Source organism: Eulemur rufifrons, chromosome 8 (assembly GCF_041146395.1).
Source record: "Eulemur rufifrons isolate Redbay chromosome 8, OSU_ERuf_1, whole genome shotgun sequence".
NCBI classification, from domain to species: Eukaryota; Metazoa; Chordata; class Mammalia; order Primates; family Lemuridae; genus Eulemur; species Eulemur rufifrons.
This window is the reverse complement of record NC_090990.1, coordinates 79,710,621-79,731,330: the sequence shown is the minus strand read 5'-3', so window position 1 is coordinate 79,731,330 and position 20,710 is coordinate 79,710,621. Positions and strand designations below refer to the sequence as shown.

The window sequence follows — 20,710 nt, the reverse complement described above, 5'->3', positions numbered from 1 at the left end:
TTGAATTCTTTCTCTGTGCTAATGTTGTATACAATCTCATTTAATCATATTTATATTATTATCGGCATTAAACACATCCACCATTGTGACTCGGTTTAAATAACTTGCCTATGATCACCTAACTATTAAGTGGTAGACCTAGAATTTGACCCTAGCTCTGTTTAATTCTAAAGTCCATGCTCCTAACCACTTTGTTCCACTGAAAATTTAGTACGGAGAAGATGAGTATCTGCTCCATTTTGCATCTAGAACAATGGAACTGAATTTCTTTTTTTTTTTTTTTTTTTTTTTGAGACAGAGTCTCACTCTGTTGCCCAGGCTAGAGTGAGTGCCGTGGCGTCAGCCTAGCTCACAGCAACCTCAAACTCCTGGCTCAAGGGATCCTCCTGTCTCAGCCTCCCGAGTAGCTGGGACTACAGGCATGCACCACCATGCCCGGCTAATTTTTTCTATATATATTTTTAGCTGTCCATATAATTTCTTTCTATTTTTAGTAGAGGTGGGGTCTCGCTCTTGCTCAGGCTGGTCTCGAACTCCTGAGCTCAAACGATCCGCCCACCTCGGCCTCCCAGAGTGCTAGGATTACAGGCGTGAGCCACCGCGCCCGGCCGGGACTGAATTTCTAACAATGTACATATACATATTAACAAAATTCTGCTATAATAATACAATTTAGAGTTTACATAAGTACATAGACTTTATAATATTGAAATTGTTTACAGGGTTAGTACAAAGTATTTTAGAGTTTTTAAAAAAGCTCTTCCACATAAAACTTTTGCAAGAATATAGCATATCATTTAATTAAATTATGTTCAATAACATAAATTATAAGTTCAATGCCTGGGCATAGTAGATGCTCAAAAGGGTAGCCATAAGTGTTAATTTTGTACAGCCAATTGTGGATTGATTGATTGAATTGGCTGTTTTAATAACTTGAAGTGAAAAAGAAAGTGCAATGAAATCTCACCAGTTTGGATGTCATTAGTTCTCACTTTATGATCATTTGGTCAGGAACTAAAGTTTATATTTGTGCTATAAGGAAAGGGCTTCCAAACATAATTGAAAGCTTTAGTATTTCAAAACATTTTAATCAAAAGAATTTCCCTCAGCTAAGTGAATTAGACTATTTAATGTTCTTGAAAATAGTTTTTGAAATATCTAGGAATATTGCAATTTCATAGTTTTGTTATTTTTACCAATTCGAGTTACCCTTTTATTTAGTTAACCTGAAATAATGTGGTTTTATTGTAAATTTGCTTCAGATGAGGAATTGCATCAACACTGAATTGATAGACTTCATGAGGAAAAGCGCTTACTTACCAGAGTTCTTTTGCTCTTTCATAAAATTTACTTAAAGCTTGTGAAACTGTACTCTAATTCATTAACTAAAGATCAATCACCAAAAACTAAAATCTCACATTAGAGTGTAATGCTAGAACCACTAAATTGCATTAGCTGGGGAGAATCTTGAAATTTGAGTTTAGTCTTAACTCCATCCCCCTTAGAGTCTGTTTCTATGTTGGTAAAATTGAGAAATCTGCTCTGCATACTTATGAGATTTTTGTGATCATCAAAGGAGAAAATATGTTACAACACTGAATGTTATTTAAAGTGCTATGAAATAAATGGTATTTTATTTGATTAAGAGAGTGTTCTTCCAACAACTATTAATACATTACTATTACAAATAATATGAGTGACTTCTCACAAATAAGTTTGTTTTGTCACTCATGTTTACACCTAAGTTATTCTAAAAGGTAGCACTATGTAGCTAATATATCACAAAATGTTTTCCAGAAAGGTGAGTTGCAATAAATTACTTGATCTTTTGGAAATATATAATAATTCTGGTATATATTTGGATATTTATACATTTCTCTTACTTCAGCAAATATGCATTGTCCAAGTTAGTTTTTTTTTTTTTTTTTTTTTTTAACATGAGAACTCTCAAACTACCAAGTTAGTATTTGGGGTTCCTACAATTGAATCTCCTGATTAGTTCCTAATGCTAATTAGTTCCTAATCTTTCTTACTAGTCTCTCCAGTAACTTTAACAGATGTGGACAATATACAGGGATTCTGAAAGTTCAATGTAATGATGCCTTGAACTATAGGAGTTATATTCTAGCTACTTTGAGCAGAGAGAAAATTTACTGGGGCCATGAACTAATGGAAACAGCACAGATTGAGTCAGCCCAAGGACTGAATTTCAGCTCTTGAATTTATTAGGTGTGTGACCTTGGGCCAATCCTTTCATCTCTCAGACCTCATTTTTCTTAAAAAAAAATCTATAAAATGGGGATAATAACACCTATCTCACACAGTTGGAATGAAGATTAAGTTAAGATATTGCATATTTAGTGTGGTATTTGACACATAATAGGTGCTCAATACAAGTTGTTTTTTTTTTTCCCCCTTTCCTTCTTTATCCTTAGGGGAATTTTTTTTTAGTTCCACTGGGCCAATTCATAGACTAGTGAAGAGAAATGAATAGACTGTCTTTCCATAATTACAGCAGTGGAAAGTTTTTATTTGCCTAGAGTTGTATGTCAAAGTATCAAAGCAAACCCAGTTAGTTGTCTGTTGATTTTCAGAAGTTCTATCAGTCTTTAGTTTACCAATTCAGACAGAGATTCTGCCATACATCATAGATTTCCTAACAACAGACTTTGACAATTAAATGCTTTCAAAAAGATTTTTTTTTTTTTTTTGCTTGCAAAAATACATTTGCTAATAGCCTGAGATAGTTTTTCTAACATCAGGACTCTATAGTTAGAGAAAAGAACAACCTAATTAGCATTGGCCACAGCATGCCTTAAGCCATATTCAAAGCAGAGCAAACTTTTAAATATTTTATCATCTCAGGAAAGTGTCTAAGATTGTCCTAGATTTTATGATTCTTTTATATAATTTACCTCATATTTGATTCTTTTTTCATACTATTTGTAAATGAGGATTTTATTAGGAAAGTGTTTAAAGTACATGTTTTAAAATTCATTGAAGATACTCATTTTTTAACTTGTAGCTGCAGAGATTATAACAGAAGTATACACCAGGTACTAATAATTAAACAGTACCAGGTACCAATATATATCTACCCCTGCGCCACCCCTACCGTTAAGATAATTGTGTTTTCCTTTTTCTGAAGTAACTCAACTATTATGCATTTAGACAACAAACTTTAAGTTGAATTTATTAAGATATTATAGACCACTAAGATTTTTTTTTTCTTTTTGTATTTTCAACTGAAGTTAAGTTTTACCTTGTTACCAGATTCAGAAGAAGATGTTGTGGAAACTCCCGCTGTGTCGCATGATGAACACACACACCAGGAGATAAAGGGCCAAAAAACACTGGCAACTCCTGCAGTTCGCCGACTTGCAATGGAAAATAATGTAAGTTCGTATGTAAGTCTGAGACTGCATAGAAAGTATACATTTGTATCTTTGAAAAATTAGCCAACTATCCCATGATGAAATGGCTCAAGTTAGAATTAAAGAAAACAGGAAAATATTTGTTACTAAAAAGTGATAGCTGCATAAAAGTACTTGGGAGAAATGAGAAGTTGGGTGCATGTGATTGATTTATAGAAGGAGTGAAAACCTGTAAAGGGAATGAAGGAAGCAGAATAGGAAAGAGAAGAAAAAAAGAGGCAATGTGCTGGATGTGGATGTGGTATCATGGATCTGTCCTAATCTAAAAGGGATGGGGAGAGCCATTTTGTATTCCCTCTGCCCGTCATTGACTGAATGGAGGGTAGAATGCCAGGCAAGGGGGGCCCCCTGGCACTCTGATAAGTATTTACATATTATCTCATTTAGCCCTGTGAGATAAGAGGCTATTCTAAGACTTGGAGAGGTTAAGTAACAAGTCTGAGGACACAGAGCTAACAGCATCAGAGCCAGAATTCAAAAGTGAGTCTATGTCACTCTAAAACCAGTGCTCTTAGACCTTATGCAGTGCCTCAACGATCATTGCCTCTATTATTTGAGCACATGTTGGTATTTGAATACACACCAGAAACTGTACACACATTATCTCTAATCCTCATAGCAACCCTGTGGGATGGTTTGGATTATCCCCATTTTGCTGATGAAAAAGAGCAGGGAGATTGGTTAACTATTGAACATCAAGTAAACTGAACTGGGCATTTGAACACAAATTTATCTGTTTTCAAAGCCTGAGTTCTTTCCACTGTGCCCCACAATGCAAACTTTTTGTCTGTTTTTGAGAAAAGTAGTTATGTTACAGTGGGAAAAAACAAAAGTTTACATTTTGGAAATATGTTATAACATCATTTAAATGTTCATACCTTTTCAGCCAGTTATCTGGCCATTGGAGAACTATCCCAAGAAAATAATCTAGGATACATTCTTCCTGGTGTTTTATATAGCGAAAAATCAAAAGGTGTGTATGTATTCAAAATCAGGGAAATGCTTAGGTAAATTATGTTATACACCCTTGATGAAATTTTATGTAACCCTTAAATGTGTCTAAATATGAAGAGATTTAGCACAATAAAAAATAGAAATAATGATATGGAACACTAGATTATTAAGGGCATCAGATGAAATAATGGTTTTATATATTGCTTTGAAAGCTATAAAGCATTTTACCAATTTTTTTTCTTAATTATATAGAAAGACCACCTATAGAAGAAATGCATGATTTGGCTTTCCTATACCACTTCCTAATGATGTATATCATAACTAGAATACTTATATGATTACTAGAAATTAAATAGTAGATTTTATTATTATAAATCACCTTTTTCTTCTCACAGTTTGCATATTTATAAATTGAATTTGTTTAAAACTAAAAACCAGTGGCATTTACAGTTATTTATAATTGCCTAAAAATTATTTGTTTAAATTCTCAGAGTTTGTTATAAATTTAGTCTTTGACTAATAAAGTCCTTTATTCTTTTAAAGTTATTTTAAAAGTTATCTTTAGAGCTGCACTGATATAAATGAAGCTGGACTTAACCCTAAGAAATTAATTAACACACACTATGTGTGAGGATATCATCCAAGCTTATGTGTTTATTTTTATTTAACTAGAATTAACTGTTTTGTACTGATCTTTCCAAAGCAACTATCAGAAACAAACTAATTTGAGAGAAGTTTGGTATGATGATTATTTAAACAATTACATGTTTAATTGGTCACCTACATCAGAAACATTGGTCTAAATTTTTTATAGTGTTATTTCTTCTTTAAACTCTCAAATTCTTTGTTCTTAGTTATTGCTATTTTGGAAACGGGGTCTCACTCTGTTGCCCAGGCTGAAGTGGAGTGGCCCAATCATAGCTCACTGCAGCCTTGAACTCCTGGGCTCAAGGTATCCTCCTGCTTCAGCCTTCTGAGTAGCTGGAACTATAAGCATGTGTATCGTGCCTGACTAATTTTTAAATTTTTCTTTTTGTGGAGGCAGGGTCTCATCATGTTGCCTAGGCTGGTCTTAAACTCCTAGCCTCAAGTGATCCTCCCTCCTTGTCCTCCCAAAGCACTGAGATTATAGGCGTGAGCCACCACACCTGGCCCAGTTCTCCCTCTTATATAGTCTCCAAGAGTAGAAAAGATTGAGTGAAAATTATGCAAGAGATTTTAAAATACCTGACTATTTAAAAATGCAAGTTTTTATAATAGCTATGGATCATATAGATATGTCCTAGTTACCAGTGTGTACAGAAGTAATAAATAATTACTTATGTAAGATAGCTATAGGTTATCTATTAAGGTAATGAAAATGTTATTTCCATGTACTAATTCATTGGGCAGAGATATGTTTTCACCTTCAGTTGATTAAATTCCATTTTGAAACTTTAATGATTGATTCATTTTTAAGTAGTTGTATTTTTAGCATTAAAATATGTCATTTTTTAGATTAAGCTGAGTGAAGTTGTTGGCTCAGGAAAAGATGGCAGAATACTTAAAGAAGATATTCTCAACTATTTGGAAAAGCAGACAGGAGCTATATTACCTCCTTCACCAAAAGCTGAAATTATACCACCTCTGCCAAAACCAAAAGACATGACCATTCCCATATCAGTGTCAAAACCTCTGGTATTCACAGGCAAGGACAAAACAGAACCCATAAAAGGTAAAAATGACATAGTATAAGGAAATAGTATGCTTATTTTGGGGAAAGCTGCTTCAATAAATAAAGGTATGTAATATGTTTTTAATTCTTACTGAGGGGTAAGTTCAAATTCAGCATATAATTTTTTAATGGAGAAATAATACACCTTTTCCAGGAAACACTTTCAATTTATATGTACTGTTAATTTCTGAAGAGTGATATCTTAGCAGGTTTCTTGGAATATGAACTTGTAACTGATAATTTTTCTGCTTGAAGACTTGCTCAGGACATTTTAAACATTCATTATTTTTAGTTAGCTTTCAAAATAACTAGTTCTGACTTGTTATTTATAAACTCTTAGGATAATTAATTTCCAGAAGAGTGGCTTTGCAAGAAAGCCGTTAGGTAAATACATGGCTTGCATCCTTTTGAATTTTTTATACACCACAGCATTTAAAGCAATTACCCGCTATATTATTGTACTTGCCAGTGGGTGTTGTGATGTAGTCAATGTTCCAGCTTTGAAATTAGTGACTTTCAGTGTAATGTAATGTGATGAAGATGGTAACAATAGGAAGAGTTTAATTGAGAGAGTAAAGGACATTAGAGAACATTCTATGTTAGGTTTTTAAAAACGATGGAAGGATTTAAGAATTTAAATAAGTAATGGTTTAATCTTCTCCAGGCTTTCAAAAAGCAATGGTCAAGACTATGTCTGCAGCCCTGAAGATACCTCACTTTGGCTATTGTGATGAGGTTGACCTTACTGAACTGGTTAAGCTACGAGAAGAATTAAAACCCATTGCTTTAGCTCGTGGAATTAAACTCACCTTTATGCCCTTCTTCTTAAAGGTAAGATTTCATTAATTTCAAACAAGGCTTGAGAAGGACATTTAAACTTTTCTTTTGTAAATATGCAGTGTGTTGCCTATGGGTTTGAATAAAAATATTCTCATCGCATCATGTAGTTAGAAAATATACAAATGTATTATTTCTTTGTTTAATAGGAATTTATAAAATTGAAATTTCTGTCATATTTTTATCTACTTATCTCTTTGAGTTAGGTGGAGATTACCCTGCCAGTTAAGTAAAGCCTTTAATTCTAAAAAGATCCCTCCAGCAAAGTCATGATTTGATCTAAAATGAGACTTGGTATTGATTTTACAAATATCACTGATAGGTATTTTCATTTATTCAACAAACTTATATCGAGGCTTCTGGGAATCAATTTTAGTGCTAGGCTGTGGGACCAATATAAAATGGAATACGACCATCAGCTGACCTTGAGGCCTCACAGTCTAGCTCATATTTATGACTATTTACAACACCTACCAAGTGCCAGGCTCTGTACTAAGCATGCTGTATACGTTATCTCTTAACTCTCAGAATGACCCTCACATGTAACTATTACCATCCCCACTTCCATTTAAGGCAGTTGGGGCTCAAAGAGGTTGAGAAACTTGTCGGGGGCTTCTAGCTAACAAGTGGAGAAGCTGTTTCAGCTCCTGGTCTGCTTCACTCAGAAGGCCATATTGGCATCTCTAATGCCAGCGTGGCTCTCCTCTTGCCCTTTCTCGACACTGCACCAAGACTACACCGTAAATCAAATCAAATTATTGTTTTATTCCCTGATTCTTTTGGTGATTTTCCTTCATTGCCTTTAGGATAGTTTCCAAACTCCTTAATGTAGCATATAAATACTGTTATACATCTCTGCTGCCTACCTCTCCAGTCCTCCCCTTCTTCTGTTTTAGTCATATTAAGCTACACGTAATTGCCAGAATATACAATTCCACTGGAAATGTACCCTCCTCTCTTGATCAAATACCTGGACATCCTAAATACTAAACTGTGTTCAAGTACAGACCCCTCCAGAAGCCTTCCACAGCTGTCACTGAGTTAAATACTCTTTTGTTTCCCATTGCAATTTATCTCTGTGTGTGGCATGTGTTTTCTCATTTGTCTCTTCAGTGGATGCTGAACCTCATGAGGCAGAAACTATTCTCTTTTAGCTCCGCTTTTTAAGCCACTACCCTAACAAAGAAGTAAGTGGGTGCTTTATAAATATGAGATGTAGTAGGTGTCTATAATGAAAGGAGAGTGGTCTGGACTTCATTATGTCTCTAGAGTTATCGATAGGACAAGGCAATTGAAACAGGTGTTTGACATCACCCAAATTGTGTGTGAATGAGAAGGCTAAGGGTTTCACAGGGGTACATAGAGGTGGAGTTGGCAAAGACAATCGAAGAGGGTGTGTGGGGCCTGTGGTAGGATGATGATAGGATAACAAGGAAAGAGGCACTTAGAAAGAAGCCAAGTATATCTATTGCTATGTAACAAGCCAACCCCAAAATTTAATAATTTAAAACACCAGCCATTTGTTGTTTCTCATTAGTCTACATGAGGTGAGCAGGGTGAGTCTGCTGATCTTAGCAGAGGTTTCTTACCTGCAGTCAGCTAGCAGGTTGGCTAGGGGCTGGCTCCTTTCTTTTCCGTAAGTCTCCCTCGTCTCCCTGGCATACCAGCCTACACGTGGTCTCTTAGTACGGCAGGGATGAAGAGAGGAGGCAGAAATTGCTCAGTCCCTTTTATTTGCCCAGGCTCTGCTGCCCCAAGTTTGTTTTTTTGTTTTGAGATAGAGTCTTGCTCTGTCTCCCTGGCTAGAGTGCAGTGATATCATCATAGCTCACCTCAACCCCAAACTCCTGGGCCTGAGCAATCCTCCTGCTTCAGCCTCCCAAAGTGCTAGGATTACATGTGTGAGCCACCGTGCCTGGCTCAAGTTTGTTCTTGTCTATTGACCAAAGCAAGTCACTAAGGTTAGTCTGAGAGAGCACTACCAAAGGGTGTGGATAAAGGGAGGTGTGAAAGAGTGGGACCGTTGGTTCAGCCTCTTACACTAAAAGAGAAGAAAAAAGTTTTAAGGGCAGAGTAGATAGCAGGCATATGCATCACAAAGGTTAAATAGGATATGGAATAGGAACAAGCTATTGGAGTAGTAATCAGGAGGCCATGAGTGGCCTCAGCCAGAACTAATTGAGTATTGTTGAGGTAGAAGCTTGGTTACAGTTGGTTGGGTAATGAATAGGAATTGAGAAAGAGGAGCGTTAGGAAAAGCTGGTGAAAGGCAGACGGGCAGTAGGTGCAGAGGGTAGCTAAGGTGGTTGTGTGCCGGAGAGTGAGGAGAGTTTCCATCTGCCTTCTCCCCTCCTGCACATCCTCAAGGAAAAATTGAGCAGGTTTGTAGGCTAAGGAAAAGAGCTGGAGAATGGGAAGATAAAAAAAAATGTGAGTGGAAAGGATTATTGGAGCAAGATCCTGCCACTGGGGAAGAACACAGTGAGGACCCCAGTGAAGTTAACCTTGAAGAGCAAGAGAACATGACTTCTGCATTTCTGATCAGGTTCCTCTTACGGTTTTCTGGTAACAGCAAGTCTGTTTTGAAGCAAGGATAGACCATCCATTTAATACATTGACTTTCTTTTATTATCGGTTTTCTTCATTGTTTCAGTCTGAATGACTAATCTAAAACTAATCTTTATTTTGAAAACATAAAATTTAGCTTGCTTTGTTTTAAAATAACACTTCACATAAGTTATAGAACATTTGGAAAATACTATGAAGTATTGTACAAGCAAAAAAATAACCTAATCCGTGGGCACATATCTTGTATTTTCTTTTATAAAATTTGGATTATACTGAAACCACTGTTTTTATGTATAACACTTTAGATTAACCTTAGTTATGGATTTTTACACAAAGAAGATTAAAGTTACAGTTATCAAATCAAATACTTATTAAAACTTCCAAGTCATAAAAATTAAAGAATTTGTAGCAAATCTTTTCATTATATTTTTCTTTCATTGATCTACTTCCATACCCATCCCAACTAAACTAATCACTGTAACTCTCCAGTTCAAGGATTTGACATTTTTCCTCCCCTATTAAGGCCACCAACCCACAGACAAAAATAACACTTAAAACAATGCATGTAAAGAGCTCTTAATGGGACTGGACAAGGACAGTGGGGGGAAGGAATTCTTTTTAAGCACAATCCTAAGCATTTTAATTTTGCTATCTTTTCAGTTTAATACAAGGCATGACTACCACATGTAATATGTGAAGCTCGATTATTAGATCTTGGATGGGCAGAGAACCAGCTATCAAGAACATTTTGGAAACAGGGAAATACGAATATGAACAGGAGAGAAATGGTGTTAAAAGACAAAAGGTCACAGTTTCTGTGGCTGTAAAAAAAAAAAAAAAGAGAGAGAGAGAGAAAAGGAAAAAAGAAGGGGAAAGATTACAGGAGAAGAAAGCAGACAGGGAAAACATAAATACTATTCAGTGAGACTCAGGCACTAAAGTAAGTGTTCGTGCCAGCGCAGCCCTTCATTTGGCCAAGGACACCAGGTAGAAAACTGACCTTTCCTGGCCGGTGCACTTTGAAATCCTTATTACATGTTCCTTCTACACAGGGAAATAGCTTACCTGTCTTTTTGTGTTTTAATTCCTAGTGTATATTTGGACTACAAGTTTACTTCTCATATAAATCTTAAGACTACGTGCAAGTGAGGAAATCACTTAGAAAAATCTCCTTGATCTTTACAAGCTACTTGACTGCTTTATCTTTTATTCTCAAATGATTAGGTGACCTAGTTCTGCACTGCTTGAAGGTAACATTGGAAGTAATGTGCCTAGGTACATGGAGACTTGAAATTAAACTCAGCATAAACAAGAGCTCTCTTCCTCCTTCTTTTAATATTAATACTTATTATTGCTTGGAATTCCCTACCCCTTCTCCAAGTTAAAGGTGCTAAAGTTGCAATCTCTTTCTGTTAAACAGGCTGCATCCTTGGGATTACTACAGTTTCCCATCCTTAATGCTTCTGTGGATGAAAACTGCCAGAATATAACATACAAGGTTGGCTATACAGTGTGAAAATGTTCTTGTTATAAACAGAAGATAGTGCCAATGTGCTTGTAGGTTAGAGAGGCTTCTATTGTCCCTCAAATAGTGGTCTTTTTTAGATTAGAATTAAAAAATATGGGATAAAACATTAAACTTAAGTATAATTTATTGTTATTTTTGTTTTTGCTGGTTAATAATGCTACCATTTAGATGTGGAGATTGGCATTTTTAAGCTTTTTTGGTTTTCTGCTTAAAATAATGGAAATATATAGCTATATGGCAGTGGATTATGTTACCTACCCTACTTTACCCTCTCAAAAAGAAGCAGCTCTCTCAAAATTGAATTCCTGAAATTTTAAGATTAATTTAAATGAGAAAAGTAATAAGTTTGACTGCAATTTGAGTGAACTCTTCTGTTTGGAGTGAAACTTTCTTAAGACTGAGAACTCTTTAGGGATGCCGTTCCTGTGTATATTTCTCATTAGAAATATACAACTAGGAAGTGAGTTTAGATATTCTGGGGGGTCAGATCTAAAATGTTAATATGGTTAATACAGCTGGGTATATTTATTTTTATTTTAATATTTCCTGATTAAGTATATACTTGTTATAAAAATTTTAGGCAAGAAAATGATGTTTACCTTCAACCCCATGATCCTTATATAACTTGCTGTTTGTGTTGAGATATACACATCCTTCCAGGATTTTATTCTTATATTTATTCTTATATACTTTAAAAAATATATATAGAATTATTCATATTTTTCTTTATCTCACTTTTTTCTTCTTAATATATTATGGACATCATTATATGCCAGTAAATACAGCTTTGTTACCATTTACTTAGCCAGTGACTTATTGATAAGCATTTTGATCATTTGCAGTTTCTACAACTTATAAACAATCTGTATACAATATCCCTGTGTATTGGTGTACACTTCTGCATTTAGCGCTTTAGCACATATTTTTATAAATTTTGATGCATCTTGTCATATGCTTTCCAGAAAGTCTATACAGGTTGAGTATCCCTTATCTGAAATACTTGGGAGCAGAAGTGTTCTGAATTTCTTTTTCTTTTTTTCAGATTTTGGAATATTTGCGTATATATAATGAAATATCTTAGGGATAGAACCCAAACGTAAACACAAAATTCATTTATGTCTCATATACACCTATATACATAGCCTGAAGGTAATTTTATACAATTCTTTTTTTTTTTTTTTTTTTTTTTGAGACAGAGTCTCACTCTGTTGCCCAGGCTAGAGTGAGTGCCGTGGCGTCAGCCTAGCTCACAGCAACCTCAAACTCCTGAGCTCAAGCGATCCTCCTGTCTCAGCCTCCTGAGTAGCTGGGACTACAGGCATGCACCACCATGCCCGGCTAATTTTTTCTGTATATATTTTTAGCTGTCCATATAATTTCTTTCTATTTTTAGTAGAGGTGGGGTCTCGCTCTTGCTCAGGCTGGTCTCGAACTCCTGAGCTCAAACGATCCGCCCACCTCGGCCTCCCAGAGTGCTAGGATTACAGGCGTGAGCCACTATTACACAGGCTGGAGTGCAGTGGCTGGATCATAGCTCATGGCAGCCTCAAATTCCTGGGCTTGAATGATTCTCCCATCTCAGCCTCCTGAGTAGCTCCTCCTGTATGCGCCGCCACACCAGGCTAATTTTTTAATTTTTTGTAGAGGTTATGTTGCGCAGGCTGGTTTTGAACTCCTGTTCTCAAGCAATCCTCCTGCCCCAGCCTCCCAAAATGCTAGGATTACAGGCATGACCAATTGCACCTGGCATTATTTTTAATAATTTTGGGCATGAAACTAAGTTTTGACTATGTTTTGACTATAACCCATCACATGACGGCAAGTGTGGAATTTTCCACATGTGACTTTGTGTTGGTCCTCAGAAAATTTTGGATTTTAGAACATTTTGGATTTTGGGTTTCAGATTTTCAGATTAGGGATCCTCAACCTCTCCCAGCTTACATTCCCAGAAAAAATAAAGGGAACTAGCCTGTGGCCCTATATTCTTATCAACAAAACATTATCTTTAAAAAAAATCTTTTAGAAATTATTTTAAAATTATTATTTTTTTAAGAGGCAAGGTCTTGCTCTGTTACCAAGGCTGAAGTACAGTAGTATGATCACAGCTCACTGTAACCTCAAACTCCTGGGCTAAAGCAATTCTCCAGCCTCAGCCTCCCAAGTAGCTAGGACTACAGGCATGTGCCACCATGCCTAGATAAATTTTTTTTTAATTGTTTCTAGAGTCAGGGGTCTCGCTGTGTTGGGTGGTCCAAAACTGACCTAAAGCAGTCCTCCCACCTTAGCCACCCAAAGTGCTGGGATTACAGGTGTGAGCCATTGCACCTGGCCCTTTTAAAATTATTTCTTTTAAATCATTGCCAATCTGGTAAAAATAGTTTTTGCTGGGTTGTTTTTAGAAGACAGTGAAATTTGACCTTTTCTTTGCTATTAGCTTATTTATTAGAAGGCCTATCATTGATATATATATTTTTTATTTTTTAGGCTTCTCATAACATTGGGATAGCAATGGATACTGAGCAGGGTTTGATTGTTCCTAATGTGAAAAACGTTCAGGCCTGCTCTGTATTTGAGATTGCCACTGAACTGGATCGCCTCCAGAAGTTGGGCTCTGCAGGTCAGCTCAGCACCACTGATCTTACAGGAGGGACGTTTACTCTTTCCAACATTGGATCAGTAAGTAGTAGTAATATTTAAATTCATAAGCTTAAGATTTTTGATCGTACGCTTAATTAAAAATATAAAATGTCACTTGCCATTTGTTCCCTGAAAGCTTAATTTTTCTACTCTTTTTTTTTTTTTGTAAATAGATTGGTGGTACCTACGCCAAACCAGTGATATTGCCACCTGAAGTAGCCATTGGAGCCTTTGGATCAATTAAGGTACATGTATTAAATAATTGAAAAACAGAGTCCAAGCAAATGGGGTGGGGGGGGCAGTAAACACAAAACACAAACAAGAGTGACCGTTTCTAAGGTTTTTCCCTCACTTTGTAGGTTTGAGTTTGTGAATTTGGCTCAGTAAGTCTTTTTAATTTCTTCTTAAGAACTAGGCCTACAATTCTGCCTCTGTGTGTAATAAATGGTGGTGACCTGGATTGTTTCTGTGTGGATCCACCATTGTGGGTTATGCCAGGCACAGATGTGAGTCTTTATGGATAATCACAAATACAGCTAATCTCCTCCTATCAAAATATCTTTATTTAAGGATACCAAAGAATCATAGTAAACCAATCCAAAATAGTATTTGTAATATTTTTTTTTCATACTTTGCTCTAGAATCATTGGGGTGGCTGAGCGTGGTGTCTCATGCCTGTAATCCTAGCACTTTAGGAGGCCAAGACAGGAAGATTTCTTGAGGCCAGAAGTCCAAGACCAGCCTGAGCAAGAGCGAGACCTCATCTCTACTAATAATAGGAAATTAGCCAGGCGTTGTGGCGTGTGCCTGACGCCTGTAGTCCCAGCTACTACAAAGGCTGAGGCAGGAGGATCGCTTATGCCCAAGAGTTTGAGGTTGCAGTGATCTATGATGATGCCACTGCACTGTAGCCTGGGCGACAGAGTGAGACCCTGTTTCAAAAAACAAAAAAGAATCATTGGGAGTGTTAGTTAAAATGCAGATTTCTTGGCCTTGGGAACCAAGCCCCCAAAACTTATGTTTGAACAAGAACCCAGGTGGGGCTAAAAAAAGTGATCTGTGGCCATGTTTTAGGAGGCACTTACTTAGAATAAGGGTTGCAATGATTCTTAACCCTGGCTGCATGTTAACGTCATGTGGGAGCTTGAAAAAAAAATTATGCCCAATCTCACCGTATACAAACTGAATAAGAATTTGGGGGGGATGGGGCTTGTGCATTCCTGTTAATTCAGGGTTGAAGACCAGCAAGGTAGATAAGCTCCTGGATACTGGTTCAGTACCACCACTATTAAATGCCATTGTCACTACATTAACCTTGATTTTGCTCTGCATGTTGTAACAAGAACCTTTCTTCTTTTCTGTACTCATAATTCTTCTATGTTGAACATCTCTGGGACTTGCCTTCATGAATTTACTACTTGCATGTTGGCATCCCAAACCCTCACACAAGCTTTCCTTCAGCCTTTGAGTTGCTTTCCAAGTTATTTCCTCTTCCTAGCATCCACCTTCCTTTATGGCAAACAGAGGAGATGGAGAAAAAACAAATACACAGCATGACAGTTGTTCTTTCCAAATTAGGAGTTCTCTGAATGATAAATTCTCTAACATTCATCTCTTCCCAACAAGAATTCAGTGTTTTTTCTTTTTTTTGAGACACAGTCTTGCTCTGTTGCCCAGGCTAGAGTGCCGTGGCATCAGCCTAGCTCACAGCAACCTCAGGCTCCTGGGTTTAAGCAATCCTTCTGCCTCAGCCTCCCAAGTAGCTGGGATTACAGGCATGTGCCACCACACCCAGCTAATTTTTTCTGTATATTTTTAGTTGTCCAGTTAATTTCTATCTATTTTTAGTAGAGACGGGGTCTCGCTCTTACTCAGGCTGGTCTTGAACTCCTGACCTCGAGCTATCCTCCCACCTCAGCCTCCCAGAGTGCTAGGATTACAGGTGTGAGCCACCGCGCCCGGCCACGAATTCAGTATTTGAATCTCACAGAATTACAGTTTCCAAGCCATTACACCTGTTTGATAGTTTTATTTTCTTCTGAATTATGTATGTATGTATGTATGTATATAATTGTGGTAAAATATATATAACATAAATTTACCATTTTAACCACTTTTAAGTGTATAGTTTAGTAGCATTAAGAACATTCACCTTGTTTGCAACCATCACCACCATCTATCTCCACAACTTTTTCATTATCCCAAACTGAAACTCTGCACCTATTAAACAATAACTCTCCATTCCCCCAGCCCCTGGTAACCACCATTCTTCATTAAATCTCTATGAATGAATTTGACTATTCTAGGTACCTCATATAAGTGGAATCATACGATATTTGTCCTTGTGTGTCTTTCTCAAGGTTCATCTATGTTGTAGTATATATCATAATTTCATTCATTTTTAAGGCTAAACAACATTCTATTGTATTTATATATACACCATATTTTATCTGTCAATGAAGATTTGAATTGTTTCCATTTTTTTGCTATTGTCAGTGATGCTGCTATGCACATTGGTGCGCAAATATCTGTTCAGTAGATATATTTTTACAGAATTATTTTACCCATGGTTTCTTCAAGCTGTGAAGCATATTTCTTTAAGTATAAATCTTATTCATAACTTAATGTAATCTTTGTTGGGTAGGGACAAATAGTATTTAATTCCTTTCTCCCTTTTGTATTATCTTTCCTTTGCTATTTTCTCTTTTCATAAATTTTTAATTCTTTGTTGTTAACTTGTTTAAGTCATAAAACTCCACATAACTCAATTCTTGGTCTTCTTTGACCGACTAGCTGTACTCGACTATTGATCAATTTGAAAAACTTTCTTTACATTGACTTGCAGAATACCTCTCCATTCTGGTTTCCCTCCTGCCTCACTGCCTACCCCTCTAAGTCTCCTTTGCCCATATCTCCTCCTGTTCCCAATCTCTAAACATCAGAGTACCCCAGGATTCAGTTCTCACCTCTTTCTTTATCTGGTCCAATCTCATGGCGTTAAATACCATTTATACACTGATGACTCCCAAGTTCATATCTCTAGATTAGACCTCTCCTTTGAACTCCAAACTCATATCTTGCTTGGATGTCTAAGAGGCATCTCAAATTTTAACGTGTCCAAAACCGAGCTCCTGTTCCTCTCTCCACCCTCAAACCTGCTCCTCCTGAAGTCTCCCCTTTCAGTGACTGGACATTCTGCTCAGACACCTTCAGTGGTTTATCTTGCCCAGAAATAAAGGCAAGTAGCTGTAGTGGCTTAAGGGGTCCTATACTGATGCTACTCAGAGCGATCCAGACCTGCATCTGATGTGACTGTTGTCACACAGGTGTGAGGAGATAAGTACAGAAACTTTTATAGCAGTTTGACAATGTGATTTTATGTCTGTTGAATCTAATAACAAGAAGTTGGGGCTTATATTTTATATATCTTTTTTTTAATGGTGAAAAGATATACATTTAGAGTTAGCCCAGCTGGACTCAGTTGAGATGATGCCAATTTTGTTGGCAACATCCAGAGCACCTTAATCAGGAGCCAGTAGAACCTATGCCTTCTTCTCTCCATGAGGCCTGATCAGGCTGTTGAGCTTGGCCATGTAAGTGTCACGGAGCTTCTTCACAGCCTGTTTGATCTGGTGCTTGTGGGCTTTGACATCAACAGTGGACAGAAGTGTGCTGTGGTCTTCATGGCTGACTCTGGTCAGGGGGAACTTGAAGATGGCAGAGTGGTCAAGCTTGTTTCTTGTGGGGGTGTTTTTCTGAGGATTATTTGGGCTGCCTCTGCAGCTGCAGTGTCTTGGCTGGGAGGTAGGTGATGGGCAGATCTTCTTTTTTTATGTGGCTGTGGACTTCTTTCAGCACTGCCTTCTTAACGGGTAGTAATGGAGGATTACAAATGTAATGAAAAATATGGAGATGACATAGATCAGGGGCGTTTGCATAATCTAGAGTATGAGATTACATGGAAATGTGTGCATTTATAGGACTATATAATTTTTTTAACTTTCAAATATCTGAAGTTTGCATAAGAATCTTTTTTTTTTTAATTTTATTTTAATAGATTTGGGGGATACAAATTTTTTTGTTACATGTATGAATTGTATAATAGAAAAGTCTAGGCTTGTAGTGTACCCATCGCCTGAATAGTGTACATTGTACTGAATAGGGAATCACTTTTAACGTATTTTTTAAAAAAATAACCCTCAGTAGGCCGGGCGCAGTGCTTCACACCTGTAATCCTAGCACTCTGGGAGGCTGAGGCAGGCGGATTGTTTGAGCTCAGGAGTTCGAGACCAGCCTGAACAAGAGCAAGAACCGGTCCCTACAAATAGAAAAATTTAGGCAAGCATTGTGGCGCACGCCTGTAGTCCCAGCTACTTGGGAGGCTGAGGCAGGAGGATCGCTTAAGCCCAGGAGTTTGAGGTTGCTGTGAGCTAGGCTGACGCCACTGCACTCTAGCCCAGGCAGCAGAGCAAGACTGTCTCAAAAAAAAAAAAAAAAAATTAAAAAAGCCCTCAGTGGTTTAGAATTTTTTTTTTTAAAGTCCTTTACCAAATAGAGATTGAGCAGCACTGCCTTTAATGACGTGCTCCCTCCCACCCCCCGCGCAGCTGCGGCCTCATCTCCTGCCACTCACCTTCTGCCTGCTCTGCTCTTTCTCCCGCACTCCAGTCACGCTTCCTCTCCGTCTTCTTTCTTCAGGTGTCTATATGGCTTGTTTCCTCGCTGCCTTCAGTGAGGAAGCCTTATTTATCTTAATCGTCTGTCTTGCCTCAGAACCCAGAGGAGTACCTTAAATAATTGTTAAACAATTCTTTTTTTTTGAGACAGAGTCTCACTCCGGTGCCCGGGCTACAGTGCCGTGGCATCAGCCTAGCTCACAGCAACCTCAAACTCCTGGGCTCAAGCGATCCTCCTGCCTCAGCCTCCTGAGTAGCTGGGACTACAGGCATGTGCCACCATGCCCGGCTAATTTTTCTCTATATATATTTTTAGCTGTCCATATAATTTCTTTCTATTTTTAGTAGAGATGGGGTCTCGCTCTTGCTCAGGCTGGTCTCGAACTCCTGAGCTCAAACAATCCGCCCGCCTCAGCCTCCCAGAGTGCTAGGATTACAGGCGTGAGCCACTGCGCCCGGCCTTAATTCTTAAATAATTGTTAAATGTTTGAAATCTGAGATGAAATGTAATGAATGTAGGTATGGGAATAGTACAAGGGACAGGAAATACTTTGGAGAAACTGACAGCTATAGGCACATACTCTCAAAGATGGAAAAAGTAGGAGTCAACCTTTTCAAAAATTATTTGGGATGCCCATTTCTCTCTATTGTAGGGAGGACAGTTTACCTGATCTTATGTCATTGCTGGAGCTTAAGCTTTGAACAAGTGAAGGTTTACTCTTTATTCCTTTTTTTTTCTAGGCCCTTCCCCGTTTTAACCAAAAAGGAGAAGTGTATAAGGCACAGATAATGAATGTGAGCTGGTCAGCTGATCACAGAGTTATTGATGGTGCTACAATGTCACGCTTCTCTAATTTGTGGAAGTCCTACTTAGAAAACCCAGCTCTTATGCTACTACATCTGAAATGAAGATTGATAAGACATTCTTGAACTTTTTGAGTTTCCAAAGAGTATGTAAAGCCTAGTTGTTCCAGCACATGTTTGTCTTTATAATTTGTATTATTGATTTGTATTATATGATTAAGGTTCTAAGGCACAATACTTATTACTGTTCTATTAGACTTTTTACTGAAAATGAATAATGGTGTAATTGTTCTCTTGGGGCTGTCACATTTTATAGGTCAGAGTGTCACTTCTCAATATGGTGCTGAGGTCTTTGTGTCAATGGATTGAAAATGGCAACAATAACAAAATTAATGTTACAATAAGACAGATAGCCATATATATACAGTATTTGCCCTGTTTTTATTTTTGTTTTGGCTGACTCTTACTGAAACTTTTTAATTCTGCTTAATTGGAAAAAGGAATTTGTGTACAAAAAATATTTTCGATTTCCCTACAATCATGCTAATTATTGTATAAAATAAGTGCAATTATACTTTTAAGATATCCAGGAGTATATTCTTGCTCTATATAGAGATATCATCTGTGTTTTATTTATGTAAATTAACATCTTTTAAAAGGGAAAATGATAACCTGGTCTTAAAAATGCCCAATTATGGTTTTATAACCAGTCTGTTAAAGGTGTTTGTTTAAAATTGATATACTTTTAGAATTTTGGTAATAATTTAGTGTTTTCTTGGGAAAGAACTTCACTTTTGCAAACTTCCATCATTTAAGGAAACAACTTAAATGTACCAGGCTACTTTTTATATATTCAGAAGTCTGCTCCCTTTTAATTTTCTTGATCTTCAGCTAAAAAATAGAATAAAATAAGGAATTAAGGTCTATTCCATCCTCCATATCCTAAATAAGAATGTGGATAAGAAGAGAAAGGAGGCTAATGGGTAATTACAGACATAAAATAAAATAATAAATTTTATACATCAGTGAAGATTTCATAATGACCATTATGTTAAAAGTCCACTTTAATCAGAAATAGCATCAAGATGAATATAATCCAACATTTTTATTTGCATTCAGAAATTCAGGTTGTTTCTAATATCGTCCAGTTGAATACTGTATGGCAAAATTAGTTGTTGAAGTTTTGTGAGGGGAAAAATGGTCATTTTAATGTCTAGATTTTTCTCAACATGGAAATAATTTTTAAATCAGAAAATGATAAATGCTGTTATTTAAAAAATTCAGGTAATACAGGGAGTTATCAATAAAATAATCATCCATAACCTACCATTATCAACATTTTGACGTATGTATCTGTATACATGGCTGTTCTTTTTATTAAAATGGGATTATAGTATATTTTATTATTTGAGTTTTAAAATTTAACATTATATTGTGGGTAACTTTACATGTCGATAAACAATTCCGCATTGTCATGCTTTTAAATGGCTCCATTGTATGTATTCATTGTACAGTAAACATCTACTGTATACTGAGCATGGTACTGAGCACTGGCACA

General features: G+C 36.8%; 1 protein-coding gene across 2 annotated transcripts in view; it reads left to right on the top strand.

Annotated features, from left to right (window-relative positions):
• DBT (dihydrolipoamide branched chain transacylase E2) overlaps positions 1-20,430 on the top strand; it is a 39,733-nt gene extending 19,303 nt beyond the window's left edge. For both annotated transcript variants that reach the window (XM_069478283.1, XM_069478284.1), the window contains 7 exons: positions 3,274-3,395; positions 5,886-6,102; positions 6,767-6,933; positions 10,928-11,005; positions 13,520-13,711; positions 13,846-13,917; positions 19,090-20,430. In XM_069478283.1, the coding sequence (XP_069334384.1) occupies positions 3,274-3,395; positions 5,886-6,102; positions 6,767-6,933; positions 10,928-11,005; positions 13,520-13,711; positions 13,846-13,917; positions 19,090-19,257 (1,016 nt within the window). In that variant the 3' untranslated portion in view covers positions 19,258-20,430. The remainder of the gene's footprint in view (positions 1-3,273; positions 3,396-5,885; positions 6,103-6,766; positions 6,934-10,927; positions 11,006-13,519; positions 13,712-13,845; positions 13,918-19,089) is intronic.
• The last annotated feature ends 280 nt before the right edge of the window (positions 20,431-20,710 follow it).